The sequence below is a fragment of the Cygnus atratus genome, chromosome 15 (assembly GCF_013377495.2).
Source record: "Cygnus atratus isolate AKBS03 ecotype Queensland, Australia chromosome 15, CAtr_DNAZoo_HiC_assembly, whole genome shotgun sequence".
NCBI classification, from domain to species: domain Eukaryota; kingdom Metazoa; phylum Chordata; class Aves; order Anseriformes; family Anatidae; genus Cygnus; species Cygnus atratus.
The window spans coordinates 6302052-6326465 of record NC_066376.1 but is presented as its reverse complement, the minus strand read 5'-3'; the positions used below and the strand labels follow the sequence as shown (position 1 = coordinate 6326465).

The following is a 24414-nucleotide window of genomic DNA, read 5'->3' as shown; positions in this document are numbered from 1 at the left end:
TGATTACATTGATATAATATTATTGTGGGAAATTTTACCATCGCTGGATGATTTTGTTTTGTTAATTTTGTTTGTGTTTTTAAAAAAGAAGTTAAAAGGTACTTAGCAATAATTGTTTGTTGTCAACATCTGCCTGTTATATTCCTCCTGTGGCTTGGCACATCTCTGTGGGAGCCACTTACTCATCCTGGCATTGTAGGACTCTTAGAAAATCAGCAACAGCTTCTTCCCTTTCTGTCAAGCACTAGGGTGGTGATGTGCTGTTTTGCACTCAGGTGGCTGCAGTCCAGGTCTGCTGGAAGTCTGAACAGAGTGGGATGTGAGTCAAGGTAGATTTAGCCTGTTAATAGTCAATCTGTTTTGCACACTGCCAGCTGCTCTTTAAGGCACAGAGGCAAAGTGAATAACCAGAGCCTTAATTATCTACTGACGGGCCAGGCAGACATGGCTTTCTTGATGCAGAAGAGTCTTTTTAAACTTGTGTGTAAGATTTATATTTCTTTCTTTCTTAATTTAAAATTGTTTGAGATGAAATTAAATGGGTATGAGGGAATGTTGCCTCTTGCAATTTTTGATTCTTGCAACAGCTTTTAGTATTGTAACAACGCATTCAATAGAGGATTAGGAAAACACATCAGCAAAAATATCACAGATTTGTACGTTTGTAATGAAAGCAAACTGGTATTGGGACTGGCACCGTTTAAAAATCCTACAGACCTCACATCCTTGAGGGAGACAAGTTTCTGAGCCAAGGGAAAGCTGAAGTATTCTGGGTAGACTCCCTGCAATATCAGTAGTTGTGGTCTCATCAGTAGCTTTCATACTTTTCACATTGTGAATACTTTTAATTGGACAGTCTCAAAGGGCCTTACAAATATTAATGAATCCTCACAGCATTCACATGGAGTGTTATCTCCACTTCACAGACGGAGAAAATGAGACAGAGAGAAGGTAAGTAGTTTACCAAGATAACACGGTGAGTCATGGATATCGTCTGAAGTGGAAGAAAGTCTAGGCTCCCCTTTCCATGAATGTTAGGTATTTGTTTAAATATTGCCTTGAAAAATTAAGTTATGAAAGGCTTATCACATACATTATAATCATGTTGGCTTATAAGTTTTGTGTTTGTTTTTTTTTCTTTTTTTTCCCCCCCTTTTCTGCCTATGTTTCTATGACAGAAAATTCTCTTTTACATCCTGTCAGTCTCTTTACCACTTTCTCATGAACCTTTATTTTGTTTTCTTATTTTTGGCTCCAGGCTGTTCCCTAGCTACCTTGAGACTGTGATAAAAGACATTCTGGCTCCTAATCTGCAGTGGCATGCTGGAAGAACAGCAGCTGCCATCCGCACTACAGCTGTATCATGCCTTTGGGCTCTAATTCACTGTGAAACACTTTCACCAGAAGAGGTAAATTCTCTCTTTCTCATCAAGTGTACTTTGAAATCTTAGGCAGGAAAACAAAATAAATGCAAGGAAAAAAAAAAGAATAAATCCTTATTGTAAGTAGGATTTTCATATGGATGTATAGTTTTCGTAATAAAATTAATTGCAACTGAGCGCTAATAACTGAAATGATCAGAAGTGAGGAGACAATGATATCCTGATAAAAGACCTGAGACCTGCTATATGGTATGCTGTAGAACTTGCCGTCATAAAATTTTGTAGATCTGTTCTAGCATAACACCAGTTCTGAGACACCAAACACTCAGGCCCTTGACATAACTGGCCCCTTAGCCAGTACGTGCAGAGCGGCACTGGAGCCAGCCAGTACATGCTTTTGTGTAATGTGGTGAAGACAACTTTTCTGGTTGCCTTGGAGCCCACAGGTCCATTTAGGAAAAAAATCTAAAAGATTCCTGGAAAGGGCAGGAGGAGTTGAGATGGAACTTGAAGGGTATCTATAGAAACTGAAATAGAGAGCTGGCAAGGAGTATGCTTAAAGAAATGTTAGGTGCTGTAGTGATCAAGGATTAATTGAATCTGAGGAGGTTTTAGAAGCTTGTTTGCTAGCAAAAATGGCATTTGTAAGGGAAAATGTTCAATGTAAGGACACTTAAAAACAAATGGACTTAAAATATTATTAAATGCTTATAGTCTTTATTGCCTTTATAACAGACCTTAATTGAACAGAATGCTTAAACACACGTAACTGGTTGATTTCACATATACAAAAACAACATCAGAGACTACTGTTGTGTTTAAATGTTTTTCTGAATCAGTGGGGGACCTAAATGGCCTTTTACATTAATGTATATGAAATGTACATATTAAAGTCAAATAATGAAACTCACTAAAAATGTTGTTTTAAAATAATCTTTATTTGAAAGCTTCCTTTTAGAATAAGAGCACCATCTACTGGTACATACACATAATCCTCATCTCCAAATTACTGAAAGTCTTGCCAAGATTTATTTTTTTTTAATAAAAAGACAAGCAAGTCTAAAGCTTTTACAGATAATGTAAAACTCATGCATATATACCGAGTATTCATGAAATGGCTGTTCTATTGGTGGATTTTCATTTCCCAAGCTTCCTTAGAGGCAAAAATGATGCTGTGTAATGTCAAGAGATTCAGGTATAATTATAGTTAACTCTATCTTTTTAAATTGTACAAGCCAGTATCTGTGAGATCAAATGATAACTGATGTAACCAATAAGCATATTGTTTTAGAGTGACTGAAAAGCTGTTGTTCTTCTTATGCTTTCCTTGTTAATTCTAGATCTTGAAAGTCAAAGATGCGCTAATGCCCCAAATTATTGCTGCCATGGATGAAGACTCTAAAATTAGTCGACTGATGGGTTGCTGTATTGTTGGTGTTTTTTTAAAAGTCTGTGGGAGGCAGTTTGATGAAGACCAGCTTACCAAGACTTACCCAGGTAAGTGTAAGAATTTAGGGGTTTGATGATGGAGGCATGTCTTCATATTGAAGAATTACACTTACTTTTTCTCCTGAAGTGTCATAGAAGCTTTGTTTGTAATGATAAAAAATCATTGTTCTGGAGCAGTTGGCAGATTTGCTGTGTAGCTTTAGGATTCACTCTTAAGGTTGTCCACCTCACCTACAGTTTCATTGCAGCTGGTAGCAATGAAAGTACTAACACAGACTAGGAAATGACAGATCTGCTACGTCAAATGGCTTTAATCCTACATAAAGAGCAAAAAAGCCTTTAAACGGGTATTTGAGGTACAAACAGGTGTAGATTTCATGTTGACTTGGTTTCTCAGACATACTTATTTTACTCCCATAAACATATTTTAATGCTATTTCTCTGTTCTTTTATCTGGTGTTTTAACTATTTGGGTACTTATTCCCTAGAGTAATTTTATAGATATTAAGGAAGTGGAAAAAGTAGATTGGGAAAAGTCATACGGTCAGCAACAGTTTTGTATATGAGAGGCAATTTGACATCTTAATCCTTCAGAGATGAAGACATGATTTGATACTGTCAAGTGAGACTGTATAAAGTATATAAAGTACAGGTATGCATTTTAAAGAATCAAGATGTTAACATACGTGAGTAGGTGTTGTCAAGTGTGACTCCAACAGCACTTGCTTCTTGCAGGCCCTTTCTGTGCTAGCTTTTCAACTGCCATGTTTCATTTTATTGAGGTATTCTGTTGCTGATATGCTAATGTCATTTTTATGTGCCCTTGCTACCAGCTGAGCAGAACTGAGCTGAAGTATTCCCGGTGTTATTATACGTTAGACCACTAGATGGAACTTTAGTCAGTATTATTGTCTCCAAGGCTTACCAGTATTTCATCTGCCTTGCTTCCTAGTTCAGACTATGTGAAATAATGTCTCAACTATAGTGAAAGTAGAACAGTAATGCATTATATAAATGGTAGTCACATCGTTCTCCCTGTTGTGTGGGGTTGGTTTAAAAAAAAAAAAAGAGAAGAAGAAGAAGAAACTCCTAATCTACAGTGCTGTAATGTCAACTAGAGATATTTTCTCTAAAGCTTATTAGGATGATGTTGGTATGTAGGTAGAGTGTTAGCCAACTAATCTAAATAATTTCATGCATTTATTTTAATATTTTGACAACATAATTAACTTTTAAAAAACAATCCAATAACAATCCTATGCATGCTTTTAGGAAGAATATACTTCATGTATTCCACAAGTTCAAAAGACAGAAAGATGTCACATATATAAATGCAACAACAATTTCAGTGATTACAAAATAAATTTGTGTTTTGAAATAAAAATAAAAGGATAACTTCTCTGTTAGTAGCGATGATTGGTTGTATATTTGTTCCTTTTCAGAAGTTCTAAAGCGTTTGGATGATGCTTCACATGATGTACGACTGGCAGCTGCTCGCACCTTAACTAATTGGTTTAAATGTGTAAAGGACAGTGGTATGAAATCTGTAATGAAAAGTAATATTGAGTGTCTGTACCAAGAACTGTTGATACATCTGGATGACCAAGATCAAGATACTCAAAATGCAGTCCTAGGTAAGACTTTCAGCCATATATATTTTTGACAATGCTTTACAAAGAATGCTGCTTTCAGGTAGCACTTGAAAACTCTTACAGCTAGGGACTACTCCTAGCAGGCTGGAATCACTGGAAACTTTCCTTTGGGTTTCAGTGAGTATGAGCTCAGACCTTTTACCTGTATGCAGAATGTTTTATCTAGTATTCACTAGAGTCGGAATATGAGTGTATCTGATGTATCAGAACCCTGAATAGACAGTAAACAGGATATGGACTGTAGACACTAACCACTGCAGGATGTGACCATACCCTATCTCTTAATAGATTCTGTGGAATTTATTGGTGTATCAGTTTATGCATTCAAGCATATAGATGTCAAAATACAGACTTTAGTAAATGAGGGGGGAATTAGTTTTTCATGATTGCTCAACTTCTAGAAAACTTCCAGGTTAGGTTTCAGCTACTTTGAGAGAACCTGGATAGAGAAAGACAGAGCAGCTAATGTTTTATAAACCATATTTTTGTTTTACAGATGCTTTAAAAGAAGGGAGCATTTTATATCCAGAACTGCTTGTGAGAGAAATTGAAGTGGTTATACATAAGCATCGAACACCAGTCTATTGTAATCAACTACTACATCACATTCAGTCAGCCAAAGAACCAGTTTTATGAATCAATGCTGATTTTTTTAGTGAACTGCATGTGAAATATGTTTGATCTGGATTGGTTTCATATTTTCATTTTCTTAAGGTAGGCTGAGCAATAAATAGATTTTTTTTCCTTTGTAAGTTCAGTATTAGTTCATTTAAAACTCAGGTTAGCACAATTCTGTGTTCTTTGCCATTTGAAGGTGTTTTTTTTTTCTTTTCCTAGCAATAAGACAATGTTTAAATTCACTTTGCATTGGAACTTTTCCAGGTACAAGGTTTAAAAGAGGAATATTTTTGAGGAATCTGACACTATTTATATTTGAGAAAGATAATTTATTTTAAAAACTAATAGTGTAATGTTAAATTTATGTAATTCAGCGAGTACTTAGTCTTCTAAGGAGCATTTCAAAATGGATAATATTCAGACTTTGCAGCGTCAGGTCTGTGAGGAACAGTTTTATCAGAAATGAAGACAGCCAAACTTCTGTTGCATAATGCAGCAGAATTTTCATGGTGTTTTGAGTACTTGTGCTAATATAACAGGGACATATTCTGAGTAGGTGTCACTAAAGGAATGTTTTGTATTGTCATTGTATTACATGTTATGACTGAGAATAAAACTAACAATTTTTAAATTAAGGATTGTAATGGAAGGAAATGTGCTGTTTTGTCACTTAGATTAACAATATTTATGTTGTTTTTGTTAAATATACAGCATCTGCATCTTTTATGTTTATACTATAGTGCCTTGGTAGGCAAGCAACATTTGTTTGCATACTACTTTGAAGTGAAATTCTCCAATACTAGGTTAAAGCATTTCTTTAAATACCTTTGTAGTGTACAAGTTGTAGAGTTTTCTCACATTCTTAGCTATGTAATAAAGTGGGCTTCTTAGATTCTTGTCTAAGTCATTCTGGGGTACAGTGCTATTTATTGTACACACAAAAATCATGGAAAACCAGGTTCCTGATTTTTTAAAATTATTAGTATTATAGTCAGAAAATGTTTTTTGCTTCTACCTCCCAAGTACCTTGGCTTTGTATCAAGTCTAAAAACAGGCTCTTCAAGGTTTGGGAGTACTCCTTATGCTATAGGAGTACTCCTCATGTTTGCTTATCCTTCTGAGATAACTACTTTTTCAGACTTAACTACCTAATTGTACCAAACCATGGTCTGTTTACATCAATACCTACTGGCATTCTCAAAGAAATATTTGAGAGAAAAGAGATACACAAAGCAAGACCTATTTCTATCTTAAAAGCAAAGTTATGCAAACTTGTGGCTACTCCTCCATAAAATACTGGGTTGTTTTGAAAACCCTATCAAAAGGGACAACAACACTAAAGATACTGAATAAATGAGTATTTTCTTAGCAATCTAAAAGCTCTTTGCCATTTCTCTAGAACTGGATGCTCATTTTAAATCATTTACATTGTCTTTGAAGTTTTCATGAAAAGACAAGCTATAACTCTTCCTTTACTGAGCAGCATTTTAGTTGACTGATAACTGTTAATAACTGTGTAGTTCAGTATAATGAGAAGGCCATCAGAAATTCTTAGAATGTACAGTAAATATAAGTCACTAGAAAACATTACATCAAATAAAGAAGTTGTGGAGTCTCCACCCTTGGGGATATTCAAAACCGGACTTAATACATCCTGGGCAACCTGTTCTACCTGACTCAACTTGAGCAAGATTTGGACTACATGATCTCCAGAGGTCCGTTCCAGCCTCAGTTATTCTGTGTTTCTGTGAAATTGTTTTCTTAGTCTAATCAATCGTTAAAAATCCAATCTAATTAGACTGGAAATAGACTACATAGCCATCTTAGCAGAGCCCTTTTGAGATTTCATTCAACACCTTATTCTCAAAAAAATGGGATTTCAAAGCACTGCAAAGCAGCCAATTCTTCCAATACAACTTGAAGTCTTGCTTCAGCAACCTCTTGCTGTGTCAGTAGGTACACAATTGAAGTGTATGGTGGGTTTTTTCCATCTTGCTATATCAGCTATTATGTGTACTAGATTTTATTTGGGTTCATTGCATAATGCTATTATGATCATATTAATTACATAACTTTTAAGCAAGGACAATTTTTCTTGGGTGAAATGGTTATCTCGAACTTTCAGACTTTAGATAAGCAGGCTTACTAGCCCCGCCCATCGTGTGACGAACATACGTGCTTCTGACTTTTGTCCTTACAAGCTAGAAGACCTGTTTCAGAGGATCCTGGGACTTAGATTCTCAGTGAAACAAAATTTTTGGTAAGTGTATGCATTTGGCTAACTGAATATAGACTCTTCTAAATGTTTGTTGACTACCTTAAATAGAATCAATTGATTAGACATGAAGAGAGCACTGTAAATTAATGCACCTAGACTGTGAGAAGAAGGCTACATCTTGAGAGAGCAGTTTGAGGAGAGACTGGAAGTTAAGTTTGTTCCCCCATCCATCCTCCTCTCACCCGTGTGGGTCCTTGTACACAATCTGCACATTTCCTCAGAAATGCTTTAAGCAAATTATAGGCAGCCTGTCTGCAGGTGTCCAGCAGTGCACTGTGTCATCTCATCACATGGTAAAGATGCACTAATGCACCTTGTCTGCTTGCACATGTGGTGTGCTCCCCAGAGTGACCTCTAGCTATAACTGGATCATGCTTCCACATTTGCTGTTTGAAGAGGCAGGCAAATGTAGTTAGGAGGGAAGCTCCGAGGTAATCACGAAAGGACTGTTGAAGTGTACCTATAACTTAAACAGAGCAGACATACTTGATGCAGAATATTGTGTGTGTGATGACTACTCAATAGATTGTGAAGTCCCCTACTCTTAACTGTGGCTCTTATCATCTGAAATAGCTATAGAAGCTATTAGAGTGAACTGTGTCTTTTAACTGAAAAGTTTTCATACACTGGAACATGCAGATTAGAGTTCTGATTGGTTGTTGTGTAGGTTTTACCTTGCTTATGAGAAGTCGCTTGTGCAAGCAGAATAAACACATTACAGCAGTGCTGCAGACACCAAGTAACATCTTGGCCTGTGGAAATCAACTGCTGGCTTGAGAAGAGCGAAGTTTCTGTTTCATTTATGGAATCTGTGTTAGGATCACTGCGTGGGAAAGTGAGCAACTTTTGTTTTTACCCATAGAAGACAGGATCAGATCTGGTCCAGTTAGATACATGATGGACTGAGCCTCAACTGCCTCAACTCTACCCTTCTAGCAAAGCTCTATCCATGTTTTAAAGAGAGGGAAAAATATAAAGCAAAAAGTCTTCATTATTAGGCAGCTGAAGGATCAACAAAAATTACAGCTAACGGGCTTGTGTCCACTTACTGAGATCAGTCCCCCAGGGAAGCTCAAGAAGGGCAGTAACTTGAGTTGAAGCAGCAGATGAGAGGAGAACGGCTGCTCTGTCAGCCTGCCTTGTGTGTAATCGGCTTTTCTTGTTAATGTCTGAAATCCCCTGTAAGTCAGGACCATGGCAGGATCTAGTGGCAAAATTGAATTGAAGTGCTTTGCAGTCCCCTTCTTACTGATAATCTAACTGCACTGCATGGAGCACCCATTTCCTTTGGCTGACACCAGTGATGGTGTGAAGAAGGGGCCCTCATCAGTTTAACCAAAATGTGCGATGCAGCTGGTGAGAAACTTTTTCTTTAATTATCAAGAGAAAAATCAGACTTTCAGATACTTCAGGCAATTTTCATACTAATGCATATACATGATCATCTCCTCATCCATGGACATAAAGGTCACCACACTTCCTCACACTAGGGAGTATTTCTTCAGAATCCTACTTGCCCAGTATATCCCTGCCACACATTGCCACAGGACCCTGGAGCCAGGGGCCATCCCCATGCTGCTGCTGAGCTCCCTGTGCCCTTAGCCTTTCCCACATGCACAGTAGTGTGCCGTGTCCAGTTTTGCCACTCAGAAACTTCTTGCTGCACCGCTCACTGTCATGTTCAGCTCACACCCTTAATTGCTGTGGGTACCTCTAACTTTGTGGTTGATAGCAAGGGCAAGAACACAGCAGAACAGGTTTTCTAAGTGTGAGTGCAGGAATTCACTGGGAATCACAGTGGAAGTGGAAGGGAAGAAAGCAAGCATGTGCGAAGAGAGGGTAACTAGATGTGGACCTTGGATTGTTTTGGCCATGTATTGTAGTTTCCCTATACCTGGTGTCAGTTAACAAAGCTTTTTTTTTTTTTCTTCTAAATTCATAAGTGCTTTCTAGAGCATCAAAACTGAAACACTTCTAATACGATCTATTTTTATTCTTATTGACCATTTTTCTACAGAATTCAGTTTAGCTGATAAAATTGAGCCCACTTTATGTTCAGAGCTCATTGTTGGATGCTGAAAAATTTTGAAATCATTTTTATTTGCTACAGAGCAGGGTTTTTTTCTGAACTGTGGAAAAATTAACTAAGTACCAGCTTATTTTAACAAAACCGGAATATTGGACCAAGTTTCACTTAAATTCTAGAAGATGAAGGCTCTATTGCTCCTTATAGCCAGGCAGCAGAGGCAGAGCTGAATCTAAGCCATCCTTCTCAAGCCTCTTGGCCTGGTTCTGAGGGAAAAACAGCTGCCCAAGACAAGATGCAGCAGCCCGGGGAGCTGGAGCAGTGCCCAGGGAGTGATACGTGCTTTGTTCTGCCAGAGCAGAGTGCACCCTGCCCTGGCTGGGCTCCAGTGGAACGGGTGGAGAAGATCCTGAGAAGACCTGGCCTTGTACCGCCAAAGACTTTCAGAGAGATTTAAGCTCAGTGATTTTTGTTCTGTCTTGTGCCCTTAAAGGTTTTCTGCTCTGAAGACACAAAAACAGTTGCAAAGTACAGAAAGAGAAGGTATAGTCAGCAGAGTGAGGTAACTCACCTTTTTGCAAAGTATTCAGCCATCTACTGAAAGGTTGTGACTGGCTGAGTGTCTTACCAAATTATGTGCTAGCGTTCAGGTGTTGGGATCAGCTCAACTTTGGCTTCAGCATCTTAAAATTTTCACATAACTACAGCATAGCCCTTTTAAAATAAACAATCATTGCCTAAAGTCAGTGCAACATTGATATTAGCTGATGTCTTATTTGAATTTCCTTATGTTACTTTTCTTTCTTCTAACTTCTCACCAATTTTGCATCCAAACAAGTACACAGAGCCTCTTTATGTATTTAATAGTAACATATTTATGACCTAATCTTTCCTAGCAGGCTGAGTCATTTCTCTTGAACACGAATAAATAACAAGTTTTTGGGCTGATTACACATTAAGTTACACAGACCGTGTTCTTCCATTTGTGCAGTTCCCGATTGCAGCGCATCACAGCACGAAGCCCATTTTAGGTCTGAAGAGACTAAAGATTTAGAAAAAGTAACCAGGCCACAGATTTCACATTGACTGTATTTGCATACACTCCCTAAATATTTGAGCACAAGGGCTTGTTTCAAGCCTCGACTTCTTTGCTGAAACCAGGTCCGTGACATTTTGTTTTAACGCAGTAGTCCAGTGGTTACTAGGGTTTGATGCTGGCACAGGCAGAGCTCTTTTGTGCAGAGCACAGGCTCCAAAGCACTTAAAACTGCTAGGGCTTTGGGTGGGGTGTTCTGTGCGAGGGCCTGGAAGTCCCACCGGAAAGCGGCAACGAAAGAAAAACCAAAACCGAGTTGCCTGGCTACCCGTTTAGCGGGCATTTTTCACTCGCAGCTGCCCAAGGCCTCACGGCTACACGTTACTGAGGGGGACGCCGAGGCCTGGGGCCGCCCGGCGGGCAGAGCCCGGGGCAGGAGCAGCGACCGGGCCGCCTCAGGGGCAGCAGCGGGTGACGGACAGAGGAGCGGTGAGGCGGCTGCGGGCCGGAGCCGTTGTCCCGATCCAAGGGCGGGCCCCTGCTGGCTGCACAGCGCGGGCGGGGCGGGCGGGGGCTCCCGGCGGCCTCGGTAAAGCGGGCGGGGCGAGGCCAATCTCAGCTGCCGCCGCCGCGGGCTCTGTCTTTCCCTCGCTTCACCGGCGCCAGGTAACGACCGGTCCCTGCCCGCGGCCCCCCGGCCGCTCCTCAGCCGCCTCCGTGGGCCTTTGGCCCGGCAGGCGGAGCGTCCTCGCGGGAAGGGGTCTTGGGGGGACGGGTGTCTCCCCTTCCCCTCACGGCTCAGGCCTCCTTTCCTCGGAGCAGGCGGGCTGGCGAGTAGCTCGCCCCGGCGGCGGCCGTGCTTTCCTTCCCCTCGCCCGCTGACAGGCGGTAGTAGCAACCGCCTCGGCCCGCCCTGGGCAGCCGCCCTCCGGGGAGCCCTCGGCTCGCCCTTTCGCCGTTTGTTTCCTTCGCGTCGGCTTCTCCCCGGGCTCTGAGCGTGCCTGCCCCGGCCCAGCCCCTGTAGTCCCCCGGGGGCGGGCGGCAGGGCGCGGGGAGGCGCAGGAAGGCGCAGGAAGGCAGGCTGCAGTTACTGGGTCAGGTGTTGGCCTCGGCTTGGCGCCCAAAGCTGTTTGAATCGGCGCTGCTGGAGCTGGAACGGGAGCGGGAAATCTCTGCCGTAGCTAGCTGCCGCTTGGGTTCCCCTTGGCCTGGCTCTTGCTGTTTTTTTCTTAGAGGTAACTATAACCAAGACCTTCACACACTGATTTTGGGAGAGTTGGTAAGTGTGCTGTAGCGCTTGGTATGGTATAGTCACTTGGCTTTAGTGTGGAGCTGACGGGCTGTAATCGAAGCTTTGGTCCTGCCCAGGCTGTGCCCTGTCGGGCTGGTGCCCCAGGACGGCTCTTGTCCGTGTGCTGCTCCTGTAGGGAGCATGTTGTTAAAAAGGCATTAGCTCTGCCTGTGGTTTTATTACAGAATATCATCATGTAGCTCAGTATTGGGTTCGCTTTGGGATTATAGAGGTATGTTTGGCATGTGATAACCAGGTTTGGTTACCCCCCGTAACGATGGGGGGCTGGTGGAATGTGGAACTGTTTAGATGCAGTACCTGTTTTGTGGTGGTCTCACAAAGTTTTATGTTGGCTGAAAAGAAAAAGTGTTTGGTTTGCCCTACTTTGTTTCCTCTTCATTTATTAAAAACAAACCTTCAAGTTTATCGTCTCTTACAGAAAAGGAAAAATCTTAGATAGCAAACTCTAGGATCAGTGTTTCTGTAGTGCCTACAATTCCTGTGTCTCACTTTCTGTTCTTCTGATTATTGTTTCACAAAAAGGAACTGAAATCTCATTTTTGCTTATTTTTTAAAGTTTGCCAATCTTGGTGCTTTGGAGTTGGCTGTTAGAGGTTCGTGCTTCTGTTGAATTTACAAGCCAATGACTAATTTCATCACTCACCTGTAGGGCTTTATTTGATATTTGTTGACTTTAATAATAGGAAAGTGAGCTGTGGGGCTTGTATGTTGTAAGTGATCACTTTATTGTCGAGTTTTGTCATCAAGGCTTCTTTCTACTGTGATACGTCACATAACATGTTTATGCTGTTCTGCTGACTTGTGGTTTGTTGAGTGGAAGTTGAGGATTTCTTGGGGTATACAGGTAAAGAGTTGGGAGCCAGATACCGAGTGGGCTGCTGGGTTGTGTTTTTGTTGTTAGACAGTTGATATTGAAGTTATTTTATTAGGTAAGCAGAGAGTGCGAGATGCTGAGCACAACGCGCCTTTCGCTGTTTGTCAGCGAGCTTCCCCTCAGCGCACGAGCACACCGCGCAAATCCGCGCTTCGAAAGAGCGAATCCCTCCCACCCTCCTGCTCCCAGAAGCTCAGGGGTTAAGAAGCTCAGGTTAAGAACGGCGAGGGCTGGCCCGAGTGCCTCGTCCAGTGGCTTCCAAGCGCGGTTCTGAGTGGCACGGGAGGCTCGGAGCGGCCGCCCCCGACCGCCGCGGCCTGCGGGCTTTGTGGGCCCGGGCGGCCATTTTGCGACGGCGGCCGCTGCCCTCAGCGCTCGGCAGCCGGGGCGGGGCCGGCCTGCGGGACGCCCGGCACCCGGCCGGCGGAGCCCGGCGCCTCTCCGGGCCGGTACCGGGCTCTTCTCGGTTCTCTGCACCGCCGCCATTTGCGGGGGGCCGCGGCCGGGCGAGCTGCGTGAGTGAGTGAGCGAGCTCGGGCTTCTGGAGCGGCTCTTGGAACCCCATGGAGGCAGGTCCGCGGCGGGGCGCCGAGCCGCTTCGCTAGCGGCGTCCGGCCTCGCCTTCCGGCTCTTTGTACCTGTCTGGGGAATAATGTGGAGGTCTCTGCTTTATAAAATCACCCGGTGCCTGTCTGTGAGACAGTGTGGAGGTTCCCTCCTTCATAAAGTGACTCAGTGCCTTGCCATGCAGCGCTCCGGGTGCTGTGTGTGTGTAAACAATGAGCAGCCGTGTTTATTGCTTCGCTGTAGCTGCATGTATGGCTGGCTTCTATCAGCCTTCTCTTCAAAAGCCATTTAAAGGGGGGCTTACTGTGAATACGCGCTGTTACCGCTTTGTGGAAAACCTCTTCTTCATTACTAGCGTTACAGCTTGACAGCTGTGTTTGGGGATCTTTCTTATAACGCTCAACGGTAATGTGTAGTTTAAAACATCAATTTTATTGCTGTCTTGTTCGTTTGCTTCTGTTTTAAAAGAATGCTGATCTTTTAAGAATGTGTATTTTAATAAAATGTTGATTTTAGAATGGAGCTCTTTGCTCTTCAGCCTGTTTAAACTTCTAGTTATTTGGATATATGGAAAGATACTTCATGGAGTATAATTACTTTGCCTTTTATACAAAGAAGAAATTTCTTTGGTTATTCTGAATATTAGGATAAAATTTGAAATTACAAGTAAAAATAGGTTGCTCTCAGGAACTGCTAAGGTTACATGCTCGATTTCCATTGCTGTTAATAATTTTGCCCAAAAGTTGGAGTAGTTTGTGGTCATAGTATATTAAATCAAAATTGCTTAAATGAGTTTATTTGCTTTAAAAGATAGGGGTAGAATAGGTTCTACTTGTAGGACTGCTGACATCTTTCTAAGGCTTTAAATACATCATTTGTTACCAACATTGCAAAGTATAGCTTATATTATAGATTACAAACTTTCTCATTCCTGATTTCTGACATAACTGTCAGTTTGCTATAGACAGCTGATTTATTTTATTGGTAAGTACTTGTGATCCCCCCCCAAAAAAGTATTGCAAAAGTCCTGGCTTGCTTCCTTTGTTTCCTCTGTCACAGGGTGGTCCAGCAATTACAAAAGTTTTCTGGGCCTTGGGGAAATTTGGTTTCAGTTTTCTGCTCTGTAGCAGACTTCCTGGTGAGTGTTTCTACTCTGCCAGGGTCCTGCTTGTGAAATGGCCATCTACCGCTTCCTTTGTCACAAGGGGTGTTCGTTAGAAAGTGCCTAGAAAGTATATTTGTCTATGTACCCCAAAAAAAGAGTACGTGGAGGTTATCCTTGTCCGTGGTACATATTTGTAGTGTATATACAATGTGTATTTGGTGCTGCCTTCCCTCTCGTGACACTTCTGTGCTCCAAGGCCCCTGTCAAAGCATCCTATCAACAGCAATAAAACCAAGGAAGCTTCCAGCAGTGCTGCTAGGGTTTTATTGAGGTGGTTTGATTCGGAAAGTGATGATCAAGTGTATAGTTCTGTTCACGAAAACAGGCTTATGAGGTGGTGTCACTCGGACACTTCATAGTCAACATCCTCTGGAGACAGCCAGGGAGCTTTGTTCAAAGCTCAGTTCTGCGCTGATTAGAGGAGTCCCTGGGCTTCCTTGTGTTCTGCCCAGCTCAGAACTTGTTTTCTCCTGCACTTCTACTCTGCTGATTTACTGGAACACTGATTCAGTTGAATAGCAAGAGAGAGGTGATGCTTGAGATGACTGTTTTTGTCTGCTTCCACTAAAAGCAGATAATCCAGCTGTCTCCTCTGTACGAACATGGAAGCTGGTTTGTAAGTGGAGGTAGTGATGTGACAGGGCTATCTAGTCGCTGCTTCTGTTTCAGATTAAATGTTTACTTCTCTTCAGTTGCCTTTAAGTTGTCTTAAAAACGTATCTAACTGCTTAAAAAATAGTAATAAAAATGTTTTATTGGCTTTCTAAAGAAAAAAAAGTGTAGTTAAAATCTGGGCCTAGTAATGCTTGCAACAAAGCAGGTACTCAAAGCCTGCATGAATCCTAGTCCAGACAGATCTGTGGTAGCCAAGTCAGAAGGCTGGTGAGCCCCTGAAAATGATGAAACTGGAAATAAGTACTGTGACTACCTTTCAGGTCCCCTGCCAGGTTTTGGGGTTTTGAAATTCCAAACTATTCTGTTAGCATGCCTTTTTTCTGCTCCAGTTGTATATGGAAGTTTCATAAACAGGAGGAATTAATGGGATGGGTGAATGCTGGAGTGCTGTCAAACAAGAGTGAACAAATTAGAGGGAGTTATTGTCTTCCACCCACCACACCTGGTCTGCTCTGTAGTTTAAAGTTCTGCTGTAATAAGCTTGTAGAATGTTTCAGAATAAAGTGGGCTGATTATTTGTTTTGGGGGGATTGTTTCAAAGAAATGGTTACCTAAAATTAGACTATAGAACTAGTAGCAAGGTTTTTTTTTTTTTTTTTTAAATGCAGCTTTGTAGTAGATTTTAGGTGCCTGTTTTTGAAAGTTGTAGTTATATCTATTAAAATTACTTTCAAGTTCTGTTTAAGTCAGTTAAGGCAGTTTTGTTACTTCGAAAAATTGAGTAAATGGTTTTTCCCTTTGATTCTGAATTAATTTTAGAGCATCAGACCAATAGTGAGTCAAACCAAGTTCCTAAATTTTCTAAGAGCGATTTCTAGCTGTGGGATGTTCAGATGGTGAACTCCTTGTCCCTACTGGAGATCTTGGTGCTATGAAAGCCAACTATTAACAGACCTACGCATTAATGTATGCAAGGCTTTTTAGTTAGCAACGCCATTGTCAAGTACGCATTTTATGTAGCTTAATGGTATGTTTCAAACGTTATCAGATAAAATACTGGCAATTCTAGCATTTGATCTCTTCAGAAATCAACTAAAGAGAGAACTGGTGGGGAAGGAGAAAAGAACAGGGGAAAAAAACTGAGCCAGTGTGTTATTTTTTGGTCTGCCTTCGCCTTGCCCACGTGAGTAGCAGACCCGGGGAGGGCTGGTAGCTATGGAAAGCTAGGCTATGCGAGCAAGTTCCCTATGTGGGAAAATATTGCTGGATGTCAGGAGCATGACATCAGTTGTTGAATTGCCAGTTAAGACTGTGCTTATGGATGAATCAATGCCAACATCCCTCAACTCAAAATTCACTGTAGTTCCACTTTCATTATCGGGGGGGCTCGTTGCTCTCTGGTCTCAGTTTCCTAAGCTTTGAAACGAGCTCTGTTTGTTGAAGTATGGCAGCGGCTGCTGTTTATTCCAGCAGTATGTGCTGCTTATTCTAGCAAAGAATTAGACTGCTTTGCTAATGCTTCTGCACTACTGAGTCAAACCTCCTCTAAGCAAGAACAAATGTGATGCACAAGCCAGTGAAAGCATTATGGCTCTGGGACAAGTGAAGCAAATTTAGAGAAAGATGACTTAATGGAAATGCCTTTTTTCTAATATTCAGAAGCTAGTGCGTAAAGAGCAGAAGCCAGAGATCTTATTTCTCATTAACACCACAAATTCATGGGAGGTGCTAGCATTCAGAAAGCTACAGTGTTTAGGTCTGTAACTTTTGATTTAAAAACATGAGGGAAACACTTGCCAGTAGCAGTGGAAATACCCTCCTACCCTATTGACATAGAATTATAGGATGGGTTGGGTTGGAAGGGACCTTAAAGATCACCTACTTCCAACGCCCTGCCATGGGCAGGGACACCTCCCACCAGACCAGGCTGCTCAAAGCCCCAGCCAGCCCGGCCTTACCATCCAACCTGATATGAGGATTTGGGGGCTGCAGGTGGAATGGCAAAGAGCAGTGTTTTAGTAGTATGTGCAGATATTTCCTTTTGAACTGGCATTAGCTGTACCTGTGACTCTGCTTTTTGTCCTTATTTCTTATGTGTAGGCCACTATACAACTGAAAACTCAGTTCAGCATAGTAAACAACCCCAAAATGAGAGATTTGTTGATGTTTTGATTACAGTGTAGCTAAGGATATTTTCATTTTAGTTTAGGCATGTCAATACAGTTGTGTGGAATATCTCTTACTGCTGCTGAAACAAGAGCCATAGATGATCTGAAAATAGCCAGGATTCCACTTTGCTAACCATGCAATTCCAGAATAGCCTGGTCCCTACTTGTTAACCATGAGTAACCTACTATCGAAGACTATTTTCTAGAAAAGCAAAACATCTTTCTTGTAACTAATTGAGTAGAGACAGCATTAAGCTTTTTTGCAGATATTTTAAAAGTCAAAGTTTATATAGCACTACAAATAGTCACACAGGTTTCTTGATATATCCTTTTTTTTTCCTTCCTAAAACTGTAATATCTATTTGAAGACCCTGTGAAGAGTTTTTACAAGTTTTTGGGTTTGTTTTTGTTCAGTGTGTGTGTTTTCTTTAAGTGATTGACACTCTGGAAAATTCTAGCCACGTGAGTCATTTTGCAGTTGGCTCTTCAGTTAGGGCGTGTTAGTATTTCTATGACAGGAGTAAGTTAACTGAAAATAAGTACAATAATAAATACAATTTAATATGAAACCCAGGGAACCTTGCTGCTTACTGGATGGTGTTCAAAGGTTATAGAATAAAATGATTTGAATATATGTAAAAACTTTCTCAAGTTTCACGTATTACATTTCGTTGGTGCACAAAACAGCCTGTGCTTCGCTCAATGGGCTTTTGAAGCAAAACTTATGAAGAGACCTCTGAAAGCAAGGCAAGATGTTAAAATCTATATTGTTTAGCTTTTGGGGCTGGCAGTATCACTTAGTTCATGTGGAAGCGGTGTAGTTCAGTGGTGATAAAGGCTTGGCTCATTCTACAGTAATGTTCCAGAGAACTCGGAAATTGCTGAAAATAGAGTATCATAAAAAAAAAAAACAAACACCCAACTGCAGTCAGAAGTACACTGAGCTTCATGCAGTAATGATAAGGGCTATCTAGCACTAGCAGCTATACTGCTGAAATACTGAGAGCTCCATATTTCTGGTAACAGCTTTTATTATTTCAATACTTCATAACACAGGCTGAACAATGCAAGGGCTCTTACGTTGGCTTTACATAGTTTTAAGTCATTGCATTGCTTTATTTTCACCTTTTACAGTATGATTTGAAACAGTCAACATGGATTTTTCACGACTTCACATGTATACTCCTCCCCAATGTGTGCCAGAGAACACTGGCTATACATATGCACTCAGGTGAGAACTCTTTTCTTCTTGTAGAGAAACTGTCTGTTCTCTGACTGTTGTTAATTCTGGAGAGCATAGTTTTCACGGTAAGTAGACAGCCTCTTTAAAGAAGCGTGCAATAACTTGTCTGTTTTGAAAATAACTGGTGTCCTAAGTGGAGGAAAGGATACATGCTGAACTGATGGGACAAGGGCTATGATATGACTCAGTGTTTATTAGTTGCTATGAATAAACTAGTCTCCACCTAGTTATGATTTCTGTTCTCTCTCTAAATGTCGCCAAATTCTTAGATGTTTCTGTTTTTATTGCAAGTTCTGTGTGTTTGCTTTTGTGACTTAGAATTATTTTCCACTCTAAAATACTGATTAATATGTCCTGATTGCTGCTGGTGTGGAATTTGGCTGAAAGTTGCGTATTGATCACTCTTTATAATCAAAATTGCATGTTGTGCAAATACAAAAATCTGTATTCTAATGAACTTTTTTCCCTGTGTTTTTATTAAACTGACCATTAGACACTTCAGTTTTCAGAAAACAACTCTGTAGTGTGTTTACTATTTTCAGTATTATGCTATTCAAAATAGATGCAATATCCATTTGAGTTTTTTGAATACTAATAGAGGAGATTGTCTGCTAATTAAATCCATCTAGTTTTTCCTGTTGAATTAATAGAGGCGTTTTGAAGCAAGTATGCATGAATGGGTCTGAGTTACTGGTCTGGCTATTTTAGGATTTTTTAAAAAATCATTAAGATTCTTTTTCTATTCTGTGCTTGTAAATCATTATTATGTATTTAATGTGTGTTAATCTAGTAGTTAGCTTTCAGAATACTTGGCTACTTGCCAATAAACCAGGAATTGGCAAAATTGTCAAATTTAATGCTATTGCTTTTGTATACTCTAAAACTGTGTAGCTTTTTTCATCTGGGGGAGTGTTGTTTTCTTAACTATAGACTGTCAGAAGCTCTTGCAAAATGGCATGTGTTTATGTTGTACCAATTAAAATAAATTGCAGCTCTTCCTGAAGCTCTAGAAAACAATTGGTTAAATGTTGATTAAATACAAGTGTGCTTGCTAATTTCAAGAAAGGGTGTGCTGGACAATAGAAGATGACTTTGATTCCTTAGGTTATTTAGATGGTGATTTGATGTCTGTGTGAGCATATCTTGCTTAAACTGAGCTGTGCAACTGTCATCTAATTGGATTTCTTTTCCTGTGTTGTTACATTTGTCTGAAACAATACTACTGTGTTCAACACTACAATCTTCTCCACAGCAACTAATCTTTCTTGCAGAGGAGAGAATAAGAAGATCTTAGTACTAACTTCAGTTATCAAGATTTTTTAAAATTATTTACATTTTAATACTCTTCTGAAAAGTATTAGAAATGTAAACTTCAATGGCATGCTTGTTCTAACCCCATGTTAATTTCATTCTGAGCTAGGTTTGTCTCCTTGCTTACTACTTTGTCAGCTATGAGTTTGTTTCCCACTGAAGCAGACAAGAATACCATATGAGCAAGATTAGCCTGCCAGGAAGGGAGGATGCAGAATAAGTCCTATTGGGAATTTGGAGTATAGTTCATTTTAACTTTAGTAGCTTTTGCGTAGAAAGTGTTTGACTTCCTATGTAAACAAAGATTGTTACATTGCAAAGCTGATAAATTGTGAAGAATTCTTCATAGAAGGGGGGGGTTATGCTTCTCAAAGCTTTTTGGCATCCTATTTTGCTGTGTTAAAACAGAGCTTGCTAAGCTGAAATTTAAAAATGGCCTTAATGAAGACAGATATAGGTAAACTAGGTCAAAATTTTCTCATTATTGCTCTTCCTTGTATAGGAAGAAATGATTAGACAGCACTCTAAAATTTCCTCTTGGAAAAAGTATATGAAGCCCAAAATCTTAAAATAAAATCTTAAAATAACGGGGGAAAACTGCTTGGTGCAATGCCTGCTTTCAGGGTGTTAAGAGTAAACTGCAGTCTGCGTGCTGAATCTGCAGAAAACCACGTATTACTGGTGTAATTTTTTCAGTGTTGTGCCAATTAATACTGGGATAACCTGAAGAAAGGGTGAGTTAGCGGAGTTGCTAATCAGAAGTGTTTTCATGCTGAAGTTTATTCCTTCCATCCCCGCCTGTGTTTGCTTTGCGTATATCTTGATAAGGCTTGTTCTGCCTTTGACAATTCCAGCTTTACAAAAATCTGTTTGTGAGCTTCTTTAAAGAAATTTGCTTGTGTGTATAGCATTAGAAAAAAATTTAATGAATCCAGATGCCATAAAGCTATTAATAGAGTTGGTTATAAACTATTAATAGAATTTCTATTAATACTCACAGGGATTACTGTGTATCCATAGCTGTTTGTAGTGCTTCTGCTTTGTGCTTGTACTCTTTCAGCCCAGATCAGAAAAACATTAAACTGATACAGCTAAATAACCTTTTATCCTCCTCAAAATGCGAGTCAAACTTGTGAATTGCACTCACTTGTCAACATGTAATTTACGCCCCCTCTTCAGGCTGATCTCTCCCTTTGAGATCTTTTGAAACAACATCTTTTGAGATGTTTCTGTCATTTCAGGTACCTCTAACTTTTTTCTTCCGAGCCTGAATTAAAAGGATAAAATTTCAGTTTAATTTTTGTCCCAAAGTATTAAATCAGGATTCATCTTTCAGTAAAGGAGTTAGGTAAATGACTATTTTTATGCGTTCTGGGACTAATCAAAGGGACAGCTGAAACTCAGGGTAGCGCCCTTGGTCAGTTACTGTAAGTGACGCCTTGGAGGTGTTTAGGGCCAGGTTGGATGGCTCCCTGACCTAGTGGGTGGCATCCTTGCCATGGTACGGGGTGGAGCTGGGTGGTCTTTAAGGCTGCTTCAAACCCAAGCCATTCTGTCAGTCTGTGATGCCCTGGTCAGAAGGCATATAAACAGTCGTATGCGCTTTGTATGCCTGTGTCCGTGTTTTGTGATCTCTGTTTACACCTGAGAGAACTATAGCTATAGCACTTTTCTACTGCGATCTTAACTAATCAAGAGCAGTAATGCCCACTTTGTTCCAAGAAATACTCAAAAAAAAAATATGTGACGTGGTCCTCTAGACAAAGGTGTATGTGTGCTAAAATTGGCAGATGTCATTCTCATTCTGCTTGTAAAGGTACAACTTGAGAATAACCCCACTGAATTCTAGGGCATTCTTACTCTGCAGATCTTGGGTGAAGGTGGTATCAAGATAATAGCTAAGAAGCTGGAAATAGATGTAAGACTGTATAAGTCAGCAGGTCTGCCCGCAGCCGAGGGAGCTGCTTGTCAGGGGAAGGAACCCATCTGCACTGTTTCCTAGGTAACCTAGCAGAGTAGGCTAACTGCATCCTGCCTCTAATGTTTTTTGGCAAGCCATACATACTAGGTAGAAATATCATCCATGTACAGGTTCACTTCTGTCTCCTGAAAGGAAGGACTGGTTTTTGTTTGCTGTAATGCCTCTTTTGTGGAAGGAAAAAATCTGTTTCCCAAAACGTGGGGAGTGACATGGCAAGTTAGATCTGTAGATACCGTCCTGCCTTTGGAGATTTTATTTCAGTATGAAAAGAATTATTTTCCTGCATAAGCAAGAGAAGCTCTTTTTAGTTTAGAGGAAAAAGTACAGTGACTTTTTTTTAGGTAGTAGAGCCCGTCTCCAGGCTGTGTATTGAACCTAAATTGATATAAATGCTCCTTGACATACCTAATAGCAGCAAGTGTTTGCAAACAGAAACAAATTGAGGCTGCTTACAGCTGTCGGCTTGTCCTGTGTACTTTGTGTTCTTGTGAATTGAGTGTCTGTAAGAAACATTGGGCAAAGATGAGGCAAAGCAAATGATAGTGGCAAGTGTAAATAGCAAAACTGAGTTCTGAAACAACTGTTTAGGGAGGGATTCAACAGTAAACTATTGAGGCTGGTCACTTCAGAATGAACAACAGGAAGGGCCGTATTTAACCTGTATTCTCACTTCACATCTGTCACAATGCAAGCTGCCTAAATGTACCGTTTTTGAAAACACTATAAATTACATCCTTCTGTGCCTATCCAGATGAAAACTAAGTCTGCTCTCACATGAGGACACTCCTGACTGTTTCCTTTTCCCCTCACCCCAAACGTCGGGAAGGATTAATCAGCATATGTATATAGTAAAGTATGCCAGATGGATCTTAAGCCGTGCTTAAGACTCCTGCCTTGCCCAAGGTTGCACTGTGTATGGCAGCATTAGCAGGCAGGTCAGTACGATCAGGCAGGTGGTGCCAAACACCTGCTGTCATATCTGCCTACCTCTGGGTGATAGAAGAAGCCATTCCAGACAAACTCTGGTCCGCTTCTGTGGGCTGAATGCCCGTCTGCTGCTGGAGCACTGAACTCAGCGTACTGCAGGAAAGCAGCTGGTTTTTTTAGGCAAAAGAAATCCAGTTCACATGCTCTAACTCAGTTGCATGTGATGTGCTTTACTTTGTGGAGCAATCAAGAAACTTGCTTCAAAAGCACCCCCTCATCAGAATTAAGTCACTGCTGTAAGTGTACCTAGGAGGACTTGCGATGTTAATTTATTTGTATGCCAGAGTAATGCACTACTTACCATATGATTACTTTGTAATGTTCTGTGATTTTTACTGACTCTAAGAAAGCTGTTTGCATCAGAAAGGTTGCTTTTGCAAAAATACGCTTTACAGCAGCTGTTTTTATGCCTTCTTAACGGGAAAGCATCCATTTCAAATTCTCATTGCACAGGAGAATATTTGCTCAGCTCTAACTTGTTTGTTCGTTCTAGAGATTTTGGTGAGAAAGCTGCTTCAGTACTTCATATGTTTCTCAGCTTTTTTTTTTCCCTCAAAAAAGAAAACCCAACCCCAGGAGTATTAAAGCAACTTCTGTTACAGCTCTACGTATTCCTGTGGCCCAACAGGGGACAAACTCCATTGGTACACTGACCTAGAGCGTTTCAAGTTTAGACCCTTTGGTTCACAGTGCTGAGTGGTTCTAGGAGCTGGCCTGCTGCACGATGCCCTGTGATGACAAGCTCTGCTCAATTACATAACTGAATGTTTCCGTTCATTGTGAGTGCAAGTTTAGCTCAAGGCTAAGCTTCTCTTTTAGGAAATGCGTGTTTTACTGATTCTTCTGCTTAATCTGTTTGTATTTGCCTTGTGTTGCTGCTTTGTCTTCATTGTGAGTTTTCAGGAGGATTCTGAGAGAATTAAGTGTGAAGGTGTGTATAGTGTTCCAGGGATATTGGTGTGAAGCTTGTCTGTGTGTAAATTTGCCTTTTGTGTGATAAAACATGAAACAAAACTTAAAAAACAAACAAAAAAATGAAAATGAAACTTTACCTCTGACTTAGAATGTATCATGATTTTTTAATTTGCTGCTAGGTATGACAAAAACTGTCATAAATGGCTTCGTCTCTTCGATTGGTCTCAAAAGTTCTGTGTGTCTGGGGCTGCACTGTGAATGTTTCCTCTGGGTCAGCTGCAGATGTGCTTTCTGTGGTAGTTGTTTCTTTCTAACTGTGATTTGCTTTCCATTGTTAAACTTGTAATAGGAATTGCTTGGGAGAACCTTGAATACCTACATACTCCTAAACTGTTTGAGTAATACAGCATGTCTTGTGGGGTTTGCTCCACAACCCTGGATAAACTGCTTTTAATGGAAACTTAGTCTAGCTTGAATGGCATGTTTGTTTCTAGGGGAATTTTCTCTTCAACTCTGGTAACTTTGCTGTTCTTATTTTGCTTTAGTTCAAGTTATTCTTCAGATGCTTTGGATTTTGAAATTGAACACAAAATAGATCCAGTATTCGATTCACCAAGGATGTCACGGCGTAGTTTACGGTTAGCTGCTGCAGGATTTAATAAAACAGATGGTGCCCGAAGTGATACCCTTCGTGACAGCTCTTACTCTGGAAACATGACTTTCAGAGAACAGTCTAAGTAAGCGTTTTTATAATCACAATTTATTGGAGTCTTGAGACTCGCTGTTTGAATGTGATAGTACAAAAATAGTTTACCTACTGTTTTGTTCCTTGTTC

The 24414-nt window shown here is 40.6% G+C and overlaps 2 protein-coding genes across 31 annotated transcripts in view; both read left to right on the top strand.

Moving 5' to 3' along the window:
- Positions 1–6021, top strand: part of DNAAF5 (dynein axonemal assembly factor 5) — a 28688-nt gene extending 22667 nt beyond the window's left edge. Inside the window, exons 10-13 of the mRNA XM_035549169.2 lie at positions 1259–1409; positions 2723–2879; positions 4274–4465; positions 4980–6021. Coding sequence (XP_035405062.1) covers positions 1259–1409; positions 2723–2879; positions 4274–4465; positions 4980–5119 — 640 coding nt within the window. The 3' untranslated portion in view covers positions 5120–6021. The remainder of the gene's footprint in view (positions 1–1258; positions 1410–2722; positions 2880–4273; positions 4466–4979) is intronic.
- A 4700-nt stretch (positions 6022–10721) lies between these two features.
- SUN1 (Sad1 and UNC84 domain containing 1) overlaps positions 10722–24414 on the top strand; it is a 31253-nt gene continuing 17560 nt past the window's right edge. For 2 of the 30 annotated variants that reach the window (XM_050713850.1, XM_050713856.1), the window contains exons 1-3: positions 12565–12597; positions 18277–18373; positions 24125–24316. In XM_050713850.1, coding sequence (XP_050569807.1) covers positions 18297–18373; positions 24125–24316 — 269 coding nt within the window. In that variant the 5' untranslated portion in view covers positions 12565–12597; positions 18277–18296. Of the gene's footprint in view, positions 10931–11026; positions 11108–11388; positions 11721–12520; positions 12598–12936; positions 18162–18276; positions 18374–23282; positions 23444–24124; positions 24317–24414 lie in introns of those variants that run through there. The other 28 variants (XM_035549163.2, XM_050713853.1, XM_035549168.2 and 25 more) reach the window with 26 other exon arrangements.